At 56.8% G+C, this 20441-nt stretch overlaps 4 protein-coding genes across 11 annotated transcripts; 1 reads left to right on the top strand and 3 right to left on the bottom strand.

The window, feature by feature from the left end:
- Positions 1 to 62: 62 nt before the first annotated feature.
- NOL3 (nucleolar protein 3) lies at positions 63 to 3781 on the bottom strand. 3 transcript variants are annotated; one of them, XM_011380447.2, is made up of 4 exons: positions 3374 to 3781; positions 805 to 1107; positions 323 to 664; positions 63 to 219 (listed from the first exon to the last, which is right to left on the bottom strand). In XM_011380447.2, the coding sequence occupies exons 2-4, from the start codon at positions 1097 to 1099 to the stop codon at positions 212 to 214; spliced, it is 645 nt and encodes a 214-aa protein (XP_011378749.1). In that variant the 5' UTR covers positions 1100 to 1107; positions 3374 to 3781; the 3' UTR covers positions 63 to 211. The 3 variants fall into 3 exon arrangements, with proteins under 3 accessions (XP_011378749.1, XP_011378750.1, XP_011378748.1); XM_011380448.2 differs by having other exon boundaries at positions 805 to 1111; positions 3603 to 3780; XM_011380446.2 differs by having other exon boundaries at positions 805 to 1111; positions 3374 to 3779.
- Positions 3782 to 4377: 596 nt separating this feature from the next.
- Positions 4378 to 9645, bottom strand: HSF4 (heat shock transcription factor 4). Its single transcript, XM_011380431.2, has 13 exons — positions 9055 to 9645; positions 8330 to 8438; positions 8109 to 8236; positions 7883 to 8007; positions 7546 to 7621; positions 7365 to 7429; positions 6731 to 6833; positions 6329 to 6456; positions 5976 to 6203; positions 5349 to 5454; positions 5185 to 5250; positions 4979 to 5048; positions 4378 to 4697 (listed from the first exon to the last, which is right to left on the bottom strand). The coding sequence occupies exons 1-13, from the start codon at positions 9175 to 9177 to the stop codon at positions 4546 to 4548; spliced, it is 1479 nt and encodes a 492-aa protein (XP_011378733.1). The 5' UTR covers positions 9178 to 9645; the 3' UTR covers positions 4378 to 4545.
- Positions 9646 to 9777: 132 nt separating this feature from the next.
- Positions 9778 to 13536, bottom strand: FBXL8 (F-box and leucine rich repeat protein 8). Of its 3 annotated transcripts, none has more exons than XM_011380432.2 (3): positions 13410 to 13536; positions 11644 to 11830; positions 9778 to 11079 (listed from the first exon to the last, which is right to left on the bottom strand). In XM_011380432.2, exons 2-3 carry the CDS (start codon positions 11790 to 11792, stop codon positions 10107 to 10109), a joined length of 1122 nt encoding a protein of 373 aa, XP_011378734.1. In that variant the 5' UTR covers positions 11793 to 11830; positions 13410 to 13536; the 3' UTR covers positions 9778 to 10106. The 3 variants fall into 3 exon arrangements, with proteins under 3 accessions (XP_011378734.1, XP_011378736.1, XP_011378737.1); XM_011380434.2 differs by lacking the exon at positions 13410 to 13536 and adding an exon at positions 12692 to 12818; XM_011380435.2 differs by lacking the exon at positions 13410 to 13536 and having other exon boundaries at positions 9778 to 11395; positions 11644 to 11782.
- Positions 13251 to 19056, top strand: TRADD (TNFRSF1A associated via death domain). 4 transcript variants are annotated; one of them, XM_023523534.1, is made up of 6 exons: positions 13288 to 13425; positions 14182 to 14350; positions 16548 to 16706; positions 17568 to 17842; positions 17925 to 18120; positions 18267 to 19056. In XM_023523534.1, the coding sequence occupies exons 3-6, from the start codon at positions 16556 to 16558 to the stop codon at positions 18575 to 18577; spliced, it is 933 nt and encodes a 310-aa protein (XP_023379302.1). In that variant the 5' UTR covers positions 13288 to 13425; positions 14182 to 14350; positions 16548 to 16555; the 3' UTR covers positions 18578 to 19056. The 4 variants fall into 4 exon arrangements, with proteins under 4 accessions (XP_023379301.1, XP_023379302.1, XP_023379303.1 ...); XM_023523535.1 differs by lacking the exon at positions 13288 to 13425 and adding an exon at positions 13576 to 13785; XM_023523533.1 differs by lacking the exon at positions 14182 to 14350 and having other exon boundaries at positions 13251 to 13425.
- Positions 19057 to 20441: the final 1385 nt, after the last annotated feature.

Here is a 20441-nt window from a genome sequence, read left to right as displayed (position 1 = left end):
CTGAGCTATGGAGCATAGGGCTGCGCACATCAACACCCTAGTTTCTGGACAAAGAGTCAGAATCACAGAAAACCCAGGCTGACCCTCTGGAGTTTATTCACTTCCAGCGAATACTGGGCCAGGCAAGCCTTGGTGGCGCCCGACCTTGCCAGGGCAGGATCTCAGGTCTTATCCGGCTTGGGCAGGCAGTGGCCTGTCAGTGCTCTGGCATTCAGGAATCTAGACATGAAGGGGGAAAGTGGTCAGTCAGGTGGGGCTTGCCCTCTGCCTCCTGGGCCACATCCTCCCACCAACCTGGCACCAGGTTTGGGCAGTCTCACACCTTCAGACTCATCTTCTGCCTCGATGTCTGGCTCGGGCTCTGGGTCAGACTCTGGCTCTGGGTTGGGCTCCGGCTCTGGTTCCATTTCAAGTTCTGGTTCTGCCTCTGGCTCAGGTTCTGGGTCCATTTGGTGTCCCGACTCTGGCTCAGCCCCTTCATAGGCCTCAGCTCCCACCTCTGGCTCAGACTCCTCCAGGCTTCCAAATTGCTCTGCCTCAGAGCCCTCAGGACCTCCGGTCTCACAGTGTGAAACTCTGGGCAGCCCAGGGCATGGGGTCCCTGAGCCGGCCTCAGGCGTCAGGTGACCAGGGCATGGAGGGTCATAGCTGCGTTCCCGGTAGCCTGGGGCAGAGGTGGGAATGTCTTAGGCTCAATTTACCCCTCTGTAGTTTCCCTTGCAAACACCCGTCTGCAGAGATTAGAACTCCGCCTCTGTCACGCCCCCTACTCTGACCTAGTCCTCGTCTTGAGCGTGCGCTCACCAGTGCCGACATGCTGCCAGTCCCAGGCGGGGTCCGGCGTACGCGCAGTCCGCTGGGCGCAGTGCAGTAGCTCCTGGCAGGCAGCCTCGCCCTTGCTCTGTACCAGCAGCAGCAGGCGGCGCACCCTGCGCTCGGCATCGGGCAGCGCGTCCAACGCCTCATACTCAGGCCCGGTGAGCACGCCCCGCGCCAGCAGCGCATCCAGCAGCAGACCAGAGTCCCCCTGCAGCGTTTCTACCAGGCGTTTCCGTTCGCGGTCAATCATCTCTGACGGCCTTTCCTGCGCATTGCCCATAGTGAGGACTGCCTAAGGGTGTGGGAGAGACGTAGTGGGGGGCCGGGTCCCCCCCACCCTTGACCCCAGCAGCAGTACAGCTCCGCAGTACAGGACTCCTTGTACTCTTGCCTCTCCAGATTCTGTCGGATCTTCTCCTCAGGCTTCTCCTTAGATCCCTAAACATTGGCTGTGGCCCTCCACTCCTCTCCTCTGCTCTCCCCAAACCCTTTCTATGACCATTCTCCCCAACCAGGACTTCCCTGCTGAGCCCCAGCTGCCTGCACATTCCACAATCTGTTCAGACCTAGTTTATCCAAACTAACTTCTTTCCCAAACTTGCTTATCCACCATAACCAGCAAAGCCCCACACCCAGCTTGCAGTCAAGTCCTTTCCAGTCTATCTGCTGAATAATTCTCGATCATCCTCACCACTTTCACAGTCTAGCCTTTCACCTTCAGCCTAGACCCTACACAGCTCTGAATCTCCTCCACACCTAGAGCACAAAGTGCTGAGAGCCTCACTTGCTCCTCTCACATACCAGAGGAAATCTAGACCCCTTATCCTGACCCTGAGGTCCATCTTTCCAGGAGAAGCCTGGCCCCTGCACACTCTGCCCTGCCCCCATCAGTGCCACCACCATGTTGTAACTCTAATGTAGTCAAGTGGCCCTTCCTAGTTCCGTAATACCTGAGCAGGGATACCTGAATTCTCTTGAGTCCTAGCTCTGACCACAATCTTACATCACTTGAGACCCAACTGTCTTCCTGCTGCCCTGGGAATGACAGCCATCTCTTGCTTTACCTTGAAGTACCCAGGGCACAACTCATAAAATCTACCAACAAATGCTTGCCGAACTTTACTGTTTTCCCCCATTGATCCTCCCATTTTGAGAGCCTGTCTCTACCAAACAGCAGGTGTAAGGCAGAAATTAATTCACTTTGTCCATTTATTGACAACTAAGAACAATGACCTATTCCCTCTTGAGTGGCCTGACCCAGGCAGCCAGGCTCCTGGCATTAAAGAGCAAAGAGGTCAGGCCCGGACCACTCCCTCTCTCATCCCATCTCCTCCTGCCTTGGTTTTGTCCACATAGCACCCTCCTGGTCTCCACCTCCCTTTCGAGTCCCTCCTCTATTTCCTTACCTGGCTGTACGTCTAGGAGAATGGATTTGGTCATAGTCCCCATACTGCCTCTCAGGTCTCTCTAACTACTACCTGGTGTCATCCTATGCCTCCCTGGTCATTTCACCCCTCCTGGCCATATTGAAGAATCAGCTCTTCCCCCAAGGCCACTGATCAGTGACTAGGAATACCCCCTGCCCCTCCCTCTCCATTTATGTCCTATCTGCGACAAATGCTGCTCCTTCACCTCTCATTTGAGACTCTGTCAGCATCACCCCAACCCCACCATGATCATCCCATCTCCTATGACAGTCTGAGTACCTCTCCTATCTTATCACCTCCGCAGTGATTTTGACAGAATTTATTGTCCTCATTTTACGGATGAGAAGACAGGCTCAGAGACAGAATTTATTGGCCCCAGGCAGAATTTATTGTCCTCATTTTACAGATGAGAAGACAGGCTCAGAGACCACCTGGCAGAACTGTAATCTGACTTATTCCATACTGAAATACAATGAGTTCTCCTGCCAAGCAGAATGTTAGCCCTAACTACCTGTCCCCTGCTCCCTACCGCCCAACAGAGCGAATTCAGATTATCTGGCCTAGCCACTCTCCCATACCCTGGGACAGCCAGGCTTTCCCTCATTTCCCTCCACCACTCAGAGCTGGGAGAACTCACAAAGCCCCTGGCACTTCTGAACTTTTGCATATGCTATTCCCTAAACCTAGAATATCCTCCTTCCTCCATGCTGTGGGCTCATCCTACAAGACTCAAATGTCCCCTTGTCCATCCCAGTGCCTGAGTGTGTCATAGGCAGACTGGTTCCATTTCATCTCCTAATACCCCAATAAACAGTATATACCCTCAGCACTGCACTGTGTACACACGGACCTTCTGCCCTCTTCAGCTGAGGCTTCCAAAGATTGTCCCCAAATCACGGGTGCAAGATGAGAGGGGACAAAATCTACTCTTGTAAAGGTACAGAGAGGGAGGGGACAGGTCAAATTGGTCCCTCATTCTCCTTCATTCCTCCCCAAGTTATTTTTATGTTAGCCTCCTCCTCCCATTATCCAAACTCCTATCCTTTGTCCTGTCTTGGGCACAGAATCCCCCAGAGCTGGTCTGGGCTCTCCCTCTGAGACTCAATGCTCAGAAATAAATACCGTACCGAACTTATGTCGCGGCCAGTCCTTCAAGGGTCACAGGCCAGATCCTTCCTGGGGTACCAGGCAGCTCCAGGTTCAAGGCTCAGAGGGAGGTCTAGGCCCCACTCCCCACTTGGCTGCACCAGCTCTGTTGTTAGAGAGCCTTTGTGCAGGTGCGACCACAGGCTGCTCTTATCTCCCCTCCACCGAGTCCCACAGTTAGAGTCCTGCTGAGGGGCGGGGCTCACAGACCTCCTTGGAGAGCGTTGGTGGGGGGCGCGGATTCTGCCTAATCTGTTTCTTTTCCCTCCCCCAGCCGGGTGGGGTGGGGCTCCCTGTCCGATGCGCTCTGGGCGGCCCCACTCACGGGTCTAGCCTCGCCAGGGTAGGAGATGACAAGGCAGAAAGGGCTGGGCAGGGTGGGGGTGGGAACAGCAGCTGTGGTGAGGGCGGGGCTGCCAGGGCTGCCGGGAACTGGGAAGGGGTGGGACCGGGAGGTGGTGGGGGAGAGCGGGAGTACTTCTCTGCACGGAGGCAGGCTGCTGGAGGCCCCGCAACGCTTGGGCTCATACACGTAGTTCGCTTTCCCTCCCCACACCGGGCGCGCCGGATGAGTCAGCAAGCGGGCGTTGCGGCCCTTAGTACCCAGCGCCCACTCTGGCCTGGCAATTCTCAGGCGCTTTATCCCTAGATTCTCGTCGACCCCCCTTTCCCTGTCACAGATAAGGCTCAGAGAAGTGGACCAGTTTACTGAGGATCATAGAGCCGATGCATTGCGGAGCGGGGTGTGACCCCCCCAGAGCCTCCACTTCCCGGAGGTTGCAGTGGCCACAGCTCTGAATCTGGGCTGGAGAATCCAGGCCTAAGCAGGAGAACTAGAAGCAGGCTCCCCAAGTACTCCACTCTCTAAGGGTTTCCTCATTAAAGCCCTAGGATCAGGATGCTTCTACAAATGCAAAGTCACCCACCACCACCCACCACCCATGACTTCTGTGCTCCCTGGTCGGTAGAGAAAAGAGACCAGAAACACAGAAAAAAAATGCGGTTTATGTGCTGGACTTCGTAATGGAAAGGGGCTGCTGAGTAGCAGGATCTTGGCTCAGCCTCCACCAGGGGGCGCGGGGAAGCCAAGAAGGAAGGGCGTGGGGCTGCAGGCCAGCCCCCTCAGCCAAGCTGCTTCTGAGTGAAGAAGGTCTCAGGGGGAGGGATCAGCCCCAGGCCCCAGGTAGGAGGCTCCACTCTCAGGGGTGCTGTAAATGGTTAAAGCTCCAGGCAGGCCAAGAGCTGGGCCTCCCAAAGGTGCTTGGATGTCCAGCAGGAGGGGTGCCCCAAGGGCTGAGTCCTTCCCTAGGAGGAGTGAGACCGTGCTCAGCAGGGAGAAACAGTTTCCTCTCCTTTCTTTGGGAAAGGAAAGCTTCACCTGCCTTGCCCTCCCTCTAGTAGTTAGGAAGAAACATCTATTCTCAACCTCCCCACTCTCATCCAGTGGTGAGGGGATGGGTGGCTTAAGTAGCTCTCTGCAGGGCAGCTGAACTCGTCCTTCAAAACACAAACCACCCAGCCCATCCAATCATGGTAACTCAGTCCAATCAAGGTCTCCCCCAGGTCCAAGTCACCACAACTATTACCTGGGCTTGGAGAATTTAACCCTTTGACTGTCAGCTCAGTCTCACCCTTCTCTGGAACCAAGGGCTGCATCTGCATGGGAGAACCCCAGGAAGCAGCTGGGGAGGAGAGCTGAGGCACTGGCTGAGAGAGAACAGCCATGGACCAAAGGGCTTGCCTCAGCAACTCCTAACCCCCTAATGCCCTGCCCTCCCCACCCTTATCTTACCAGGGACAGCTCCATGTCCAAGTCCATCAGGGTCCATTCCCTTCCTTGGAGGCTGGGGCCCAGCACCTGGGGGGAGCTCCAGGTCAATGGTGCCTTCCCTGGGCTGCGCAAACAGCTGGACCCCACCAAGCCCCATGCCTCTGCCCTGCTGCAGGTGTACTCACATCCAGGGACCCTGCAGGCTCCACACTTTCAGGGAGGGCTCGAAGTAGCATTGGAGGCAGCAGACTCTCTGGGCTCCGGCCCCCCCTCTCCAGGCCCAGAGGCCCCCTGTGCACAGAGAACTGCTGTTGGCCTCTAGCACACCACCCCCATCCCCCAATTAGGTTTCTAAGGAACCTGGATACATCAGGATCTAAATCTGACAATATCTAGAAAATGCTAGAAGGCTCCCCCCTTCCATGCACACACACATAGATGGGCACATAAGAGTGCCTCCACCTCCTACTTTTGGCTGAAGTTCGGGTTATGGAGATGGAGTCTTGGGATGTGTCCCTTCCCTATACAATTTTCAATACCAGTGCTTCTTAAACTGTTGTGTACTTTACAGTCTTTACAACCACCCCAATGAACTGAGCCCTACCACAGAGATGTTTCCACTTTCCAGGACCTCTGATGCTGGTACTCCTTAAAGCAACTCTGAGAAATCAGGTCAGATTATGGTGCCCAACATTCCCCTCAGCCATCAAGTGGGCAGACAAGGCTGAAGTTTCAGGGGCCTAGTTAGTGCTAGTCTAACTGCAAAAGTGGCCCACAGGGCTAAGAGTCAAGAGTCAAGAGTCTCTGCTCACCTGTCAGGTACCTCCCTGGGACCTCTTGGTTCAGGCTGTTGGGCATTCCTGGGCCCCTCAGGGCTGAAGCTCCCTTTCCCTTCCAGGATGGCCTGCACCACAGCCACAGGCAGCGGTGGGGGGGCTGTCACGCAGAAGTCACACTCGTTTGGGGCCAAGGCCAGCCCAGCCTCGCCTTCCCCCCCTGGGCTGGCCGGCTCTTCTTTGAGCAGTGCCAGGCCCTTCTCCCTGCACCAGAGAAAAGCTTCAACCAGACCCTGGCACTGACCTCTCCCCTACCCACACAGCCATCTGGGCTGCCAGGCCCTCCCCCACAGGCTCCCCAGAGTGCAGCCCCTGTCTGTCTCCCTTACCTCCTGCCACCACTGGAGGGAGAAAGCCTCGTCCCTTCAGGGGATGAAGAGTCTTCTGGAATGTCAGAGATTATGGGGCCCCTGGCCCTGTGAGGACTGCTGAGGCCCAAGGTGGTCTCTGGGAGGGGCTGTAAGTAGAATAGGTAGGCCCAGTCCTTTACCTGAAGCCACGAGGTAAGCCAGAATCCAACCAGTGCCTGCATGGACCAGGTCTAAGGGGGAAGGTTTGCAGTTCGTGCTAGGGAGTCTGGTCTGGTGTATGTGTGTGGTGGGGGTGGAGGGGGTGGGGGGGGGGGGTAAGCCTGGCCTCCATCTTCTCTTCTTTGGGGGGAATGGGGAAAAGGAATAGGCTCTCCATAAGCCCAGCAGTGCCCTAGGGATGGGAAGAGAAGCAAAACCTACCGACTGGATAAAGTAGGGGTCCTGCAGGAGGGCACCAGGTAGGGCGCAGGCACTGAATTTGGCCGGTGTTGGGCATGAGCTCCCCTCATCCAGCATAAGGGATCTGTGCAAGGTGGAGGGGCACAGCAGGGGGCTGGGCAGGTTCATCTCCCATGCCCCTCAGCCTGCACCACCTCCCTCCCACAGGCCCCAGCAGCCAAGTCAGCAGAGCTGAGGCCTGTTGCCAGGGCATCAGTCACATGCTGGAGGCAGAAGGGGCTCCCCCCAGAGATGGGGGCCCTTTGGGGGTAGAGAGAGGAGGGAGGGAGCATGGTTTGAATCCCAGACCCTCTGATATAGGGATGCTTTGGGGTCAGGGGGTAGGGGCTGCTGGGGTGGAAATTTGGGGATAGAGTTCTGTAACTGAGGGATCTGAGAGTGAGAGTTTTGATGAAGTTGGGAGAAGAGGGAAAAAGTCCTGGAAGGGGATTCTTGGGGAGATGGCCATGGGACGAGGAAGACTGGTACAGAGGGAAAGAATGAAGATTCTTGATGAAAGAGTTTCTGAAAGAGGAGTCCCTGTATGGTGCCTCCAGCAGGAAGGGTGCTGAAAGGCTGGGTAGGGTGGGTGAGTATCCCTGGCTTTCTCACTCACAGCTTTCTCTTAGCTCCTGTGCTGCTCGACCCCGCCTGAAGTGGCCCAAAGAGGCACTGGATCAGCTGAAGAGGAAGCAAAGGGTTAATTCATCCTTTGGACCTCGTCTTCCAGGTGGATTAGAGAACTGGGAAAGGGGGTGTTCAGGAGTGGAGAAAGTGGGGTGTAGGGAGAGGAACACCTTGCTGATGACCCGGTGCTGCTGACCATGGCTCTGCCGCAGCGTCACCACCTCCCTCCATAAGATCTCGTTCTGCCTGGGGGAAGGTGTGGGAGGGTGCTGAGGCATCTGAGAGTTCTCCCGGTCACCACCCCCCACAGAATGGCAGACCTCAACCCAAGACTACTGGGATGATCATCCATCCTTAGAGAAGAGAATTCCACAGCTCAGCCCATTAGTCAGGATGGAAGCCTCAAGGCTTGAGAGAGGAAGGAGCCGCCTGGAACCGCCTGGCAGCCAGTGTCCTCTCGCCCAAAGCCCCCGTCCTCCCCACCCTCCTCCGCCCCCTCCCCCGCACTGCCTGAGTTCCCGCAGCCGCGCCTCGGTGCTCTCCTGCACTCCCCGCAAAGCCTGCACCTCGCCCAGCAGCCGGCCCAGGTCCTCGGGGCGCCAGCGGCCGTCGTCGCTGCGCAGCGCAGGCACCTGCAAGTGGGAAACACCGTCGGGCCTGAGTCTCATAGAACAGGACCAGCCGTCCCAACACCCCCCCTCCCGAGTTTGCTGGTTCCCACAAGCTACTCCACCTTGCGCCGCACGCGTTCCAGTAGTTGCTCGCGGCCGCGCACGAAGCTCGGGTGCTGGAACTCGACGTGGTCGCGCTCAGGCCTGAGCAGGCCGCCCTGCTCAATGCTCACCACCTTCCGAAAACCGTCTAGGGAGTTGGGGGAGGTGGGGGTGTTAAATTTCCCCATCCCAGAACACCAAGTCACCCACCCTGGCTTTCCGCCCAGCCCTAGGGACTCACACATGTTGAGTTGCCTCACAAAGCTTGCCATGTTGCTGTGCTTAAAGTACTGGGGTAGCACTTCCTTGGCGAAGCGGCTCTGGTCGCTTACGAGGAAACTGGTCCCGCTCTGCCAAGAACGCCGCCCTCCCACCCACGGTGCAGGCGGAGGCCGGACAACACCGTGAGAGGTGCCCGCCCACCGCCCGGCCCGCGCTCTGGAGAGCGCACACACACACTCGCACTCACTCTGGGGACCCAGCCCGTCGCTCATGGGGACAGGAGAGGAGGCCGGACTAGAACCAGCTCTGATCCCTAGCCTGGGGCGACCAGCCCGACTCAGACTCCGTGCTCCGTTCTCGGAGAGGAGGAGCATAGGTCAGATCTGGGTTCCAGCCTGGAATGAGTCCCAGACCCGCGTAACCTGAGCTAGAATCAGACCCAGCCCTTCTCTTCTGGTCTCTGTTTTCCGATCTGTCTGATGAGGTGGGAGTGGGAACTAAATAACAACAAAGATCCCTCTAAGTCTAGGCTCTGGGTCTCCAGAAGGCTCCTATCCTTTCCTCTGCCCGGAGGAAGTCGCCTAACCTCTATCTCACACACCCCCTTCAAGATAAACTATCCTGGACGGTTGAATCGAGGGACCCACAGCCCAGTCCCGGAAGGGGGTTGGGTGGGCGTGGATGTTCACTGACTTGAAGAGATCCCGGGTACCACTGGGGGAATCGAAGGGCCCCAGCCCTCACCGGGCTCCAGCGGATCAGGTGGTCGGTGCCAGGGTCGCCCACCAGCGCCCACAGCTTGCCGAGGAAGGCAGGCACGGGGCTGGGGCCCGGCTCCGTGGGCAGCGCGGCTGGCGCTTCCTGCATGGCGCAGTCTCGGCCCGGCTAAGCGCTCCGCCCCGCCGCCGCGGGCTTGTCAAAGCCGCAGAAAGTGCTGTGTTTGCCACCCGCCCCGCGCTACTCCGCCTCTCCGCGCGCGGGGTCAGGTGGGGGCCACGTGCGAACCCGCGGGGCGGGGCTCAAATCCTGGCCGCAGCACCACCAGACCGAAAGGGCAGGCTGGGATCGGATGTTTGTGAAGGAGTGCAGTGGGGAGCGAGACCGGAGTTCGAATTCCATCCTTCTCAGGCCCACTGTTTCCCACGTGGTTCTTCGGGAGAAACAGCCCGCGCGCGGCCTGGTGTGGGCTGAGAAAGTCCTGGTGTGGGCTGAGAAAGCCGTGGGCACAATGAAGTCTGGGCTAGAGCCAGCAGAGAGGAGCAGGGAAGGAAGGGGGCTGAGGAGAAGCGGACACCCTCCCTCCGAACCCTAGGGCGTCGTCATTCCAAGGATGCGCAGTGCCCCGCCCCCGACTCCCGTAGCCGCATCAGTGCACCAGATCTCGAGGTCTCCGTCTCTTACATCCCTGCCCAGACGGCTCTTCCCGCCTCCGCCCTCCCTCTCCAGAGCCGATCGGGTCTTTCACAATTAGGAGAGGTACTACAGGATTTATTTCACACTCACCCCTGAGGCCTAGCCTGCACCTGTGCCCTCCCCTCCCACCCCACGCCGGGGCCGCGGAGTTAACAGTGTTTGCAGAGTGGGTAGGCTGAAGGACGGTGATCCCAGTACCGGGCAGCGGGCGTCTGCAGATGTTGAGAGCACAGAGCGGACTCAGGGCGCCCCCAATCTCCGAGAGGTACAAGGGGCAACAGAGTTCTGAAGGAACGGATTAGCAGTTGGCGTGTGCGTCGGCAAACCCACCCAAAATCTCAGAGGTCACCTGTCTGCTGGGGAGGGGTGGCACGTTAGCCCCATCACGCCACAAGCATGGGCCGCCAGGGATGCGGCTCCCGTGTTAGTTTGAGCGTGTAGCTGCGCAAGCGCGGGCACTGAGCGAGGAAGGCTTGCAGGACGGAGGGTCGCACTACGCAGAAGCAGTGCACTTCGCGCAGGCGGGTGCAGCGCGCCGCCAACAACTCCAGTGCGGCATCCAGGTCGGCGGAGGCGGCGGCGCGCACCTCGAGCACGCGCAACGTTGCGGCGTAATGCAGCGCTGCGAAGCGCACAGGACCTACAGTGTCCCCAGAGATGCAGAGGCGCAGCGTAGCCACGGGCACAGCAGACTGCAGGATACGTGTCACGTTCTCGGCCGGCAGTGCCGGTTCCAGCTCCAGCTCCACGGCCAGTCCAGGGTGGCGGCGGCGCAACGCCTCCCAGGCTTCGTTCGGCAATGGGGGTGCGCGTATGTCCTCTGGGCACGCGCATCGCAGGGCCAGGAGCTTGAAAGGAGCGCGGTCCGACGCCGCCAGCGCCTCGAGGGCCGTGCGCGACAGGCTGGCCAGGTGCAGGCCCAGGACGCTCAGACGTGGGCAGGCTTCTAGTAGGTGGAGCACCGAGCCCGGCCCTATGCTGCCCACCAGCGTACCGTTGTTTAGGAAAAGGCTGCGGAGCTCAGGGCAGCCACGTGCCGCCTGCAGCACTAGCGCGTCATCCAGCGTGAAGGGCAATCGCCGCAGGTCAAGGTGATGCAGTGCATGGGCAGCCTGGCAGATGCCGTGCACTGCGTCCAGGACGTCCCAGCCCGCATCGAAGAATGGCTTCTCTCCACGGCACTCCAAGCGCAGGCCTCGAAGCCCTGGGGAACGGCCCGCCAGTGCGATCAACAACTCCGTGGCTGCCCGGCGGCTTGACTCCTTCGACGGCTCAAATTCCAGCCGTAGGTTGTGAACGTGGTCCAGGCAGGCGGATAGATATGGTAGCAGCATGTCTTCTCGCTCAAAGTCGCAACTTGAGGTTTGAGCGGTGGAGAAAAGGCATCTGGCACCTCAGCCTGGGTGCCAGATACCATCTCCTCTTTATGCCCCCTACCAACACAACTCCCTGTCCCGACCATGCCTTGGTTGCTCCAAGGTAGCCGCTAATGCTAGGAGGGAACTCCCACTCTATCCCTTTAAATAGAAAACTTCAGATGCCTCTGCAACAAGTTGAAACCCTGGCAGGGAGAGCCAATGATATTTAGAAGCCGGGCTTTCTCAATGGTCTCTAATGAGGCGGTGCATGGCCAAGTTCACATTCTGCCTCTGCCATTCCTTAGCTGAGTGACCTGCAAAAAGTGGTCAGATATCTCTGCCTCAATTTCCTATCTGTGCGATGGAGATAATATTACCTATTAATTTATATAAGGCACCTACAGCAATGGTTGCTACACAGTAGGCGATCAAGAAATGTTAGTAATGATTATGCTTTTTAATATGCTTTTTATAAGAGTCATTGAATCTCCCTAACCCCTGACTCCACGGAGAGAGGGAGAAGGCGGGAGGGTGGCAGGAGGAAGGAGTGAAGCCAGCTCACCTGATGTTCGTGTTGTGCCACACGGAGCTGCAGGTGGCAGCAGCAGCCCAGGCTCTGCAAACCCTGGCTGCAGCAGCACGGTCACGCAAGGGTAGGTGGCGAAAGATGTGTGCCAGCACCTCCTCAGGTAGTTCTGCAGGCTGGACCATTGCCGCGTGGGGGCTCCGATGCTCCCAGCAGCTCCCGCCTGGAGAGAGAGGGATATCCCTGGGCTCAGGAAGACCAGAGTGTTGAGAACGTCGGAGCCTATGTGTAGAAATGCTGTGGACCAGGAGCTGCTAATAATTTGTGGAGCCTGGTGCGAAATGAAAATGCGGTGCTCTTTGTTAAAAATATTATTCAGAATTTCAAGTCAATGACAGTATAGTGTTTAACCAAGTTATTAAACCAAGCATGGGGCCCTATGCGATCACGAAGTCAACCCTGGATGCTGAAAGATTCTCCTTTAAACTATGTTATCACTTGTTGAAAAATATCCCCATTTTATGCAGTATTAGAAAGAACACAACCAAGACCTATGCGCAAAGTTGATAAAGCCGAATACCCTGATTTTGGACGATGTTATCGGATATTTCTCCTAGTTACTAAAGTCTTCCCTGGAGAAGTGGAGGGTGGTTGCACAGGCCCCGCCCCCGGCTCAGAGAGCCCACCTTGCCTCCCCCGCCTCCCTATACACACCCTCAGAGCTGCCCAGACTAATATTAAAAGTGTCACTGAACTGCTTCCCTTCCAACTTCCACCCTGAGTACAAGGAAGACCTGGGCCCAAGCCCCATCTGTAGGACCACTGAAATGAAGGCTTCTCAGACAGCGCGGAGCTGCAGAATCACTCCGACACTTGTTCGCAATACAAATTCCACTGGCCCACCTACTAAATCAGGCTCTCTAGAAGGAGTGTGGCCTGAAAATCTGAATTTCAACAAGCGCCGTTTGACTGCACTAGTCCCAAGTTGAGAAACCCGGTCCTAGCCCTGCCAGTCACTAGAGAGTGACGATAGGGTTAATAGAGTGAGAGCATTAGAGAGTTTTAATTGGCAGGGGTCACGAACCAATCAGGAAGCGGGGCCGCGGGTGGGGCACCGCCGAATCCGCCCTAACTGGGTTGGTTCCATCCCTTCCTCCACTTCGCGGGGTCGGGGGAAGGACGTCTTGGGTGTTTCCCTTGAAATGCCGGTGGCAGAAAAGCTTGGGGCTCTGGAGCCCGAGGAGCACTGAATTCAAGTTGCGATCCTGACCCCCAAGAAGCCCAGGCGCCGGCTGGACGGTTTAGACTCAGCTGGAATTCCCAAGATCCACACCCGAGCGCCGCCTTTCGGGGGGCAGGCGTCGGAAAGTGTGCGTCCTCTTTGAAGTTGCCGATCTTATTTTAAGGTGCTTGAAGATTTTAGTACATAACATTTCACACCACTTGCCAATTTTCTGTTTTCTCATATTTTCCAGGCTAACAGTCTCTGCTGTAATTTGTGCGTGTATCCTGGGGCTTTAGATATCCTAGATCAGGCTTGAACCTGGAACCCAACAGCACCCCATTCTGAGTGTCAGAGTTGCGGAGATCAAAGATCATCGAGCTCGACCCCCCCAGAAGGCATCAGAAAATTCTGGTCCCTAGGAGACTCTCCCTTGTCGGTCCGTCTGTTTCCTGCCTGCAGAAGAAGCGGGGCAGCTCTCACCCTGGAGACCTACGGCCTCGTAAGAGCCTCACTTTCCCGAAGTCCCTTGCCGCGAGCAGATTTTCCTGCCGTCTAGCCTCGGGTGCCAGTGTCTTACCTGCTCAGCGGACCAGGTGGGCTTTGCGCAGAGGCTGGGGACTCGCGGTGGAGGAGAGCGGGCGGGAAGGAGCCGAGGGGAGCCTGAGGGGCGGGACGCCGGGGCGGACTGGGAGGCTCGGGCTGGGGCGCCGCCCCTGCGCTCCGCGCACACCCGGAAGCAGCGAGAGTCCTTTGGAGCCCGGCGGGCGTGGGAATCGGGCCGGGCCGGGGTGGCCAAGTTAGTGCAGACGGTGGGTAGGCTTCTCGGTGCTGGCGGGAGCAGAGGTGGATCCCGGTTCAGGAGCATAGGCGCGGCGCGGTTGTCATCTGCGGCTGCCCAGGCCAAGTGGTGGCGGCGGCCTATTGGGCTGTTTCCGTGGAAGGCCGGAGAGAGGGTACGTACCTTGGCCCCCGCAGGTTCCTTGTCCCATCTAAGGGCTTTCGAGAGGCCGCAGAGCTCTGCAGGTGAGAGGGCGGGTCTGTCTCTGAATAAATCTGTGAGCAGAGGCCTTTTGCCCACCCCAGTCAGTTGCGCGTGCGAAACACCAGCATGAAGGTGGGCTAGTGGGAGGCTGGGGAGCTCCCCTCAAAAGCTTGGAAGCTCAGCTCAGTGGGGTACGCGCCTGCCAGAATGCTGGGAGTCGCAGGCTTTCAGTCTTCTAGGGCCCACGCCCGCAAGCCGTGGCAGCCCCCTGGGCCAAAGGTGGGGCTGCCTGGGGACTGTTGGGTTGTGTTAATGGGGCGCTGGCCTCTGCTGGTATTTTTTGGGTTGGCACCCACGTGTCCCTCAGCCCCAGCCCATCTAAGCGTCTCCAGGAGGCGGTCTCTGGGTGGGTGAGGCGTCGCGCTTCCCGAGGAGGGGCTTCTGTGGAAGGACATATAGAAAGAAGTTCCTAAAGAGATGATGGGAGTCAAGGGCTCCAGCAGACGTGTTTGACTTCTCCCACTTGCCCAGTCCTAGTGAGTATGATGGAGCATTCCCCCTCCTCCAGGTTTTCAGTGCCTCCTGACAGGCGTGCTGGCCAGACTCTGGCCCCCTCCCGCACCCCATTTCCATCCCTTGCCACGGGACTACATCCATCGGGTCAGCACCCTCAAGCAAGCGGGCTAAGAAGACATGATAGAGGAAACGTTTCCAGGGCAGGTTTCTACACTTTTCTACCCCCTAAACCATTCCCCCAGGGCTCCACACTTGTTTCCCTACCACTCTTGGTTTTACTTGTCACCTACATAGTCTCACCCCATTTTTGTTTTGTTTTTGTTTTTTAAAAAAAACAGTTTGCCTTTTTAAAGAAAGGAAATGTGTCTATTTTACATAAAGTAGGATATGTTAAATACAATAAAGTTAAAATCCCCCCAATCTCCTCCTACCCCCATAGACTATTGTTTTGGGTAAATACACAAGTATTAATGTTTTCTACCAAAAAGTTATTGGTGGTGGGGGGCGGGGGTTGAGAGGAGACATGTCCCCTGTGTTCAGGGTAGGACCGTCACAGGTTATCATTCCTTTTGTCAGGTCTGGATGATGCTGGAAGGCCCTTGCCCAATTATTGTTCCAGCTTTGGCTCTCTGGTTGGGGTCTGGGGACAGATCTAAAACACAGCCTCTGCTTTGAGTTCAGGATCCCCACTACCTCCCCTAAAATATTCGAGGCTATGGTCCTGGCTCCTTCTGGCATCCCTCCCCTGAGATTCCTTGTCCCTCATGTAAATGGGTGCCAGCTGTGGCTGCCCCAGCCTGTCCTTCCCAGAGCAGTGATGTACAGGGTGCTCACAGCTAGGGCTCAGCACCCCTCCTAGCCCAAAAGTAAATGCCAAAGACCAGAGAGTAAAGAAGTGTGGCTGATGGGGCAGAAGATGGGGTCTTGAACCCATGTTTCTGCGAAAGGGTGAGATGTTGCCTCAGATGAGGTGGGGAGGAAGAGGAAGGGCAGTTCCCCACTTGCTGCCTCATGGGAGGCCACTGAACTGAGGGTCAGTGCAGTGGTTCCCTGGCTGGGAATTTTGCCCCCTTGCTAGGAATGTCAGAAGATAGATGGGGGAGATACTAGTGCCAAGGGGTCCTGACTCTGTCTGGACAGGGAAGGAATCTGTAATAGAACATTGAGTTTCATAAGACAAGAGTCCAGCTCCAAAGACTTTAGAAAGAAAAGGAATAATTTAGCTCACATAACTGAAAAGTCCAGGGTGCAGCTAGAGCCAGGGGCATAGTGTGGTTAGGAGCACCTCTTCATCTCTGGGCCTTGTTTCCTTCTGTTTCAGTTTCATTCTGAGCCAGGCTCTTCCTAAGCAGTGGCAATAAAGACCTACCCTTCTTTTCAGCTCACCCCCAAGGGTAGGAAAACTAGTTCCTCTTCCCTATTGGTCCAGCCAAAGTTGCAGGTTGATTCTAATTTGTCCAACTTGAATCTACCCAACTCTAAACTAATCATTTCAGAAAGGTGAATGGAGGAGGTATAGTTCAGTGGCAGAGCATTTGACTGCAGAAAGGTGAATGGAATATGTAGATTAGCGGGACCTGTTTCATATGCCCACACCTGGAGCTAGGAGTAGGGCTTAGTTATCCCAAGAGGCACGTGAATTGAGAATAGGGTAGAGGGAAGGCCCTAAATGTCAGTCAGTGGAAGAGAAGCTGGGCAGGTGCAAACTACAGGTGTCCTTTGAAGTGAAAAGCCAGGATGTAGGGTAGGAATCCAGGTGAGAAAACTGCTATGAGGAGGGAGGGCTGTAGTCCCATAGGGATCCTGGGGGCTCAAGTTTAAGCTGAGGACATACCAGGACATGGGTCTAGTTGGCTGTGGGGCATGGGCACCATTCAAGATGAAGATGTCTTTTGTCAGCTTTGGTAAGAGACACCTGACCTACGGGGGGGGGGGGCACAACTTCTCTCTGCTTCTACTACAGGACAGTACCGCCTTCTCCCAACACTATGACCCTGGGTTCCTCACTACAATTTTGGGCTGAGCTGGGCTGGGCTGGGCTGTGCAGAGCCAGACACACAAGCGGCTGTCTGTGGGATGATCAACTTCCCCTCACAAGTGTGCAGGCTGAGTGGACAGCTGAGTACCAGCTGAAGAAGGGACAGCTGGACCATGTGGGGCTGGATGTGTTTCTGGGGCTGGGTTTGAGGTAATCAGGATGCCTATCTGCATCTCCAGGAGGCAAGATGGCGGCTGGGCCAAATGGGCCCGAAGAATGGGTAGGCAGTGCATACTTGTTTGTGGAGCCCTCTTTGGACAAGGTGGTCCTATCGGATGCCTACGCTCACCCCCAGCAGAAGATGGCGGTGTACAGGGCTCTGCGGACTGCATTGGCAGGTGCGTGGTTGGGTGGGCACTTGGAGAGGAAGGGATGGCCTGGGTAACTTTTCTGGGCCAGCCCTACTTCTTCAACACTATGGGCCTGTACTTAACCACTGTGTTATGGAAAATTGATGAGGGTGGGGAAGAGGAGGTTCACCACCGGTTTCATAAACTGTCTTCTCTGTTTCGCGTGTGTGCTCTTGGATGTAGACATGTGTTCCCGGGTCTGTGTATGATCCACCTATGTGTGCACTAACGTTCTCCTGCTCGATGATCCCCATGCCCCAGACCAGTTGGCTCACTGCTTTCTACTAATTGCACATTTCTCTCCTCTTTTCCTCTCTTACTGCAGCACTCCTTGCCCAAGACCCCTTTCCAGTACCTACCTTTCAGGTCTCCTTTTCCCATGTCAGGGCAGAGGCAACAGGAGGCTGATGCCAATTGGGGGATCGCGCCCTGGCCCCAGAGCCCTTCTCTTTCCAGGGTAGCCAGAGCCACACTTTGTGGAGGCCAAAGATCTGAGACCTCCCATTCTCCCCAGTCTCACCAGCCGCCTACTCAGAGAGCTTGGCTGCCCAGGGCATATGTCCCACTCGGTGCTGCAAAGTTTCTCCCCAACGCCCCTTTTTCCCACCTTAATTTGGGGCTCCGGGGGTGGGGCTATGGTGGCACCCACTCCATCTTAGGATGCGCCCTGCGATAGGTCCTGGCCTCTATTCTGAGTTGTTGCTATTCGCATACCGATTTTCCCTGCTGAGAGCTCTGGGGATAATCCCCATGGCTTCAGGTCTGACCGTGGGCTTCACTCCTTCCCCGGCCGTTTGGAGAATGGCCCCGCATGGGGACCATCTGGAGCCTGACTGCCCGCCTCCGCAGAGAGCGGGAGCCCGGACGTGCTGCAGATGCTCAAGATCCACCGCAGCGATCGGCAGTTGATCCTGCAGTTGCGTTTCTGCGGGCGCCAGCCCTGCAGCCGCTTCATCCACGCCTACCGCGAGGGGGCGCTGCGCACTTCGCTGGAAGTCGGCTTGGCTGCGGCGCTGGCTCTGCGCTCGGTGCAGTTGCAACTGGAGCTGCGCGCCGGTGCGGAGCTGCTGGATGACTTGCTGATGGATGAAGAGCGCTGTTTGAGTTGCATCTTCGCTCATAAAGTGCGGCCGGGCTGGGGCCAGGGCTGGGTGGGGCGGGGATCCGCGGCTAAGACCTCCACCGACGCCGCACTCCCCTCCCTAGCCCGACCGGCTCCGGGACGAGGAACTCGCTGAGTTGGAGGCTGCGCTCCGGAATCTGACGTGCGGTCCGGGGGGCCAGGGTGGAGACGTGGAGGTCGCTCCAACCCCTTCGAACTCCCTGGCCCCCTCTCTGTCGAAGGAGAAGCCACTGCCGCCGCCACCTGGCCAGACTTTTCTATTCCAGGGTCAGCCCGTAGGTGAGGCTTGTGCGGAGAGGCGGAGTCACCGGGGTGATGGAGTTGGGGGAGGAGAGAGGTCTGGGCCGGGAAATCGTGGGGCGGGTTTGGAAGGGTCCCGGCTCTGGGGCTTCCTGAGTTCACTCTGCTTCCCACTCCGCCCACAGTGAACCGGCCGCTAAACCTTCAGGACCAACAGATGTTCGCGCGCTCCGTGGGCCTCAAATGGCGCAAGGTGGGGCGCTCCCTGCAGCGTAGTTGTCGTGCGCTGCGGGACCCGGCGCTCGAAGCCCTGGCCTATGAGTATGAACGCGAGGGGCTGTATGAGCAGGCCTTCCAGCTTCTGCGGCGCTTTGTGCAGGCGGAGGGCCGCCGCGCCACGCTGCAGCGCCTGGTGGAGGCGCTGGAGGAAAATGAGCTCACCAGCCTGGCAGAGGACTTGCTGGGCCTAGCGAATCCTGATGGCGGCCTGGCCTAGGCTGAGTACCAAAGGGGCAGTCGGCCAATTGCCCAGCCAGGATTTGGGGCACCTGGATGACCCTAGGGTCCCCTCTGCTGCTACTGCTGACCTCCTGACCATCCACAGGACTCTGAGACCACATTTACAACTTAGCTGAGCTGCCGAGTAGTGTTGACTGCTTTCTACAGGAGGCAGACAAGCACTCACCTTGCCTGTTGAGATGTCACTGGGGATTCAGAGACAGAGTATGTGGCTGACCTGCTGCAGAAGTTGGCCTCACCCTCACCCTCAACCACCCCTGAAGAGAGGCTTTGGGCCAGCCCTTACCTCTTGGCTCATTGAACAATCACTCATAAGGCACTTGCTGTGTCTTAGGCATCATCTTGGGTACTGCAAATACTGTGGCAAATCCTGCCTGCCCCCAATTCACACTCAGTGTAGGACTCTGAATATTAAGCAACAGTAATAAAAAATTACCTGTTTCTTGATTTGAAAAATACAAGGAGTTGTGAGAGCACTGAGCAGGGGCCTAACCCAGAGAGAGATATGAGTGTGAGTAGCGGAAAGGGTGAGGGGGCTGAGAGAAGGGCAATGTCCTGGGCATAGCCAGCCTCAGGTGAGGTCTTAAGGAAGGTAAGAGGGGTGTTAGAAGAACAGAAAGTCGGATTGGATCTAGGAGTTGGTGGATTTGCAGAGAGACTGGTTGGTGAGTGGGGAAGGCAGAGAGCATGGGGTCTGGTAAGCCATTTTACAGAGTTTGGATTTTATTCTAAGGCCAGTGAGAAGCCTTTAAAGGGTTTTGGGAGTGGGAGCTGGAAGACTGGTGAGGATGCAGAGAGAGAGGGGACAGTGGCCCAGGCTGAGACAGTGGCAGCAGAGATGGAAGGGGTGAGCACAGGGAGCCATTTAGGGGGAAGGATAACAAGCCTGGAGACACTGGATGAGGAGAGAGAATTTCTTCAGAATTTCTTCCTTTGCTCGGTGGATGGAGGGTGAGGCTTCCTGCTGAGACACGAGCCTGGAGAAGGTAAAGTGCTTGCTCTATTCAGGACAGGTTCATCTTGATGTTCCTGCAGAACATCCAAGGAGAGAGTGTGTCCTCAATAGCTGGATCTATAGTTTTGAGTTCAGCAGAGGGTCGAGGCTAATGGACAGATGGGAGTGGGTGACGTAGCCCAGAGTGAGGTCCTGAAGGACACTAACCAGAAAAGGAACAGCTCAAAGAGAGAGGAGGAAAACCAGGAGATTTGGAAGCTAGGAGAATCCCCACCTGCTGCCATAGAGACTTCAGATTTGTCAAGGCTGAGGAGTGTCTGCTGGAGTCAAGGAGAAGGCTACTAGGTGAGGGATGTTTCTGGGACATGGTGGGGACAGCCTGAAGCCAGACCACAGGAGGGATAGGAGGCGAGGCAGTGGAGAAAACTAGAATAGAAGACTCTGAGTTCCAGGAAGGAAGAGCTGGCAGCAGAGCTAGGCAAGGACTAGGCCCTTGATCTCCAGAGCACCTCTGCCTGCCTGGGTCCCAGATCAAACTCTTTTGGTCACTGGCCTACTTCAAGATTCCCCCAATCTGAACTGCAGTGGCCCAGGCTTGGTTATTTCTACCTGAAGGAGGCTATGCTGGCTTGGAACACTAGGGACCATGGGCCTCAGAACTGCCTCTGGAGAGACAGACCGAAGTACTCACCTGTGAAGTTAAAGCACACGGGGTTGGCTCCCTGTCTGTGTCCCAGTGGATGGATGGGGAGAGGGGCAAAGGAGAACAGAAGAAAAAGTCCTGGACTGAATTCCAGAATACCTGGGACAGTGCTCTTACCTTCTGCCTATATGATCCTGGGCAAGTCACTTAGCTCCCGGAGGGACAGTGGGCATGATCAGTAAG

This window comes from Pteropus vampyrus, unplaced genomic scaffold, assembly GCF_000151845.1.
Source record: "Pteropus vampyrus isolate Shadow unplaced genomic scaffold, Pvam_2.0 Scaffold394, whole genome shotgun sequence".
Lineage (NCBI taxonomy): Eukaryota > Metazoa > Chordata > Mammalia > Chiroptera > Pteropodidae > Pteropus > Pteropus vampyrus.
The sequence above is the reverse complement of the archived record's forward strand: the minus strand, read 5'-3'. Positions and strand labels throughout refer to the sequence as shown.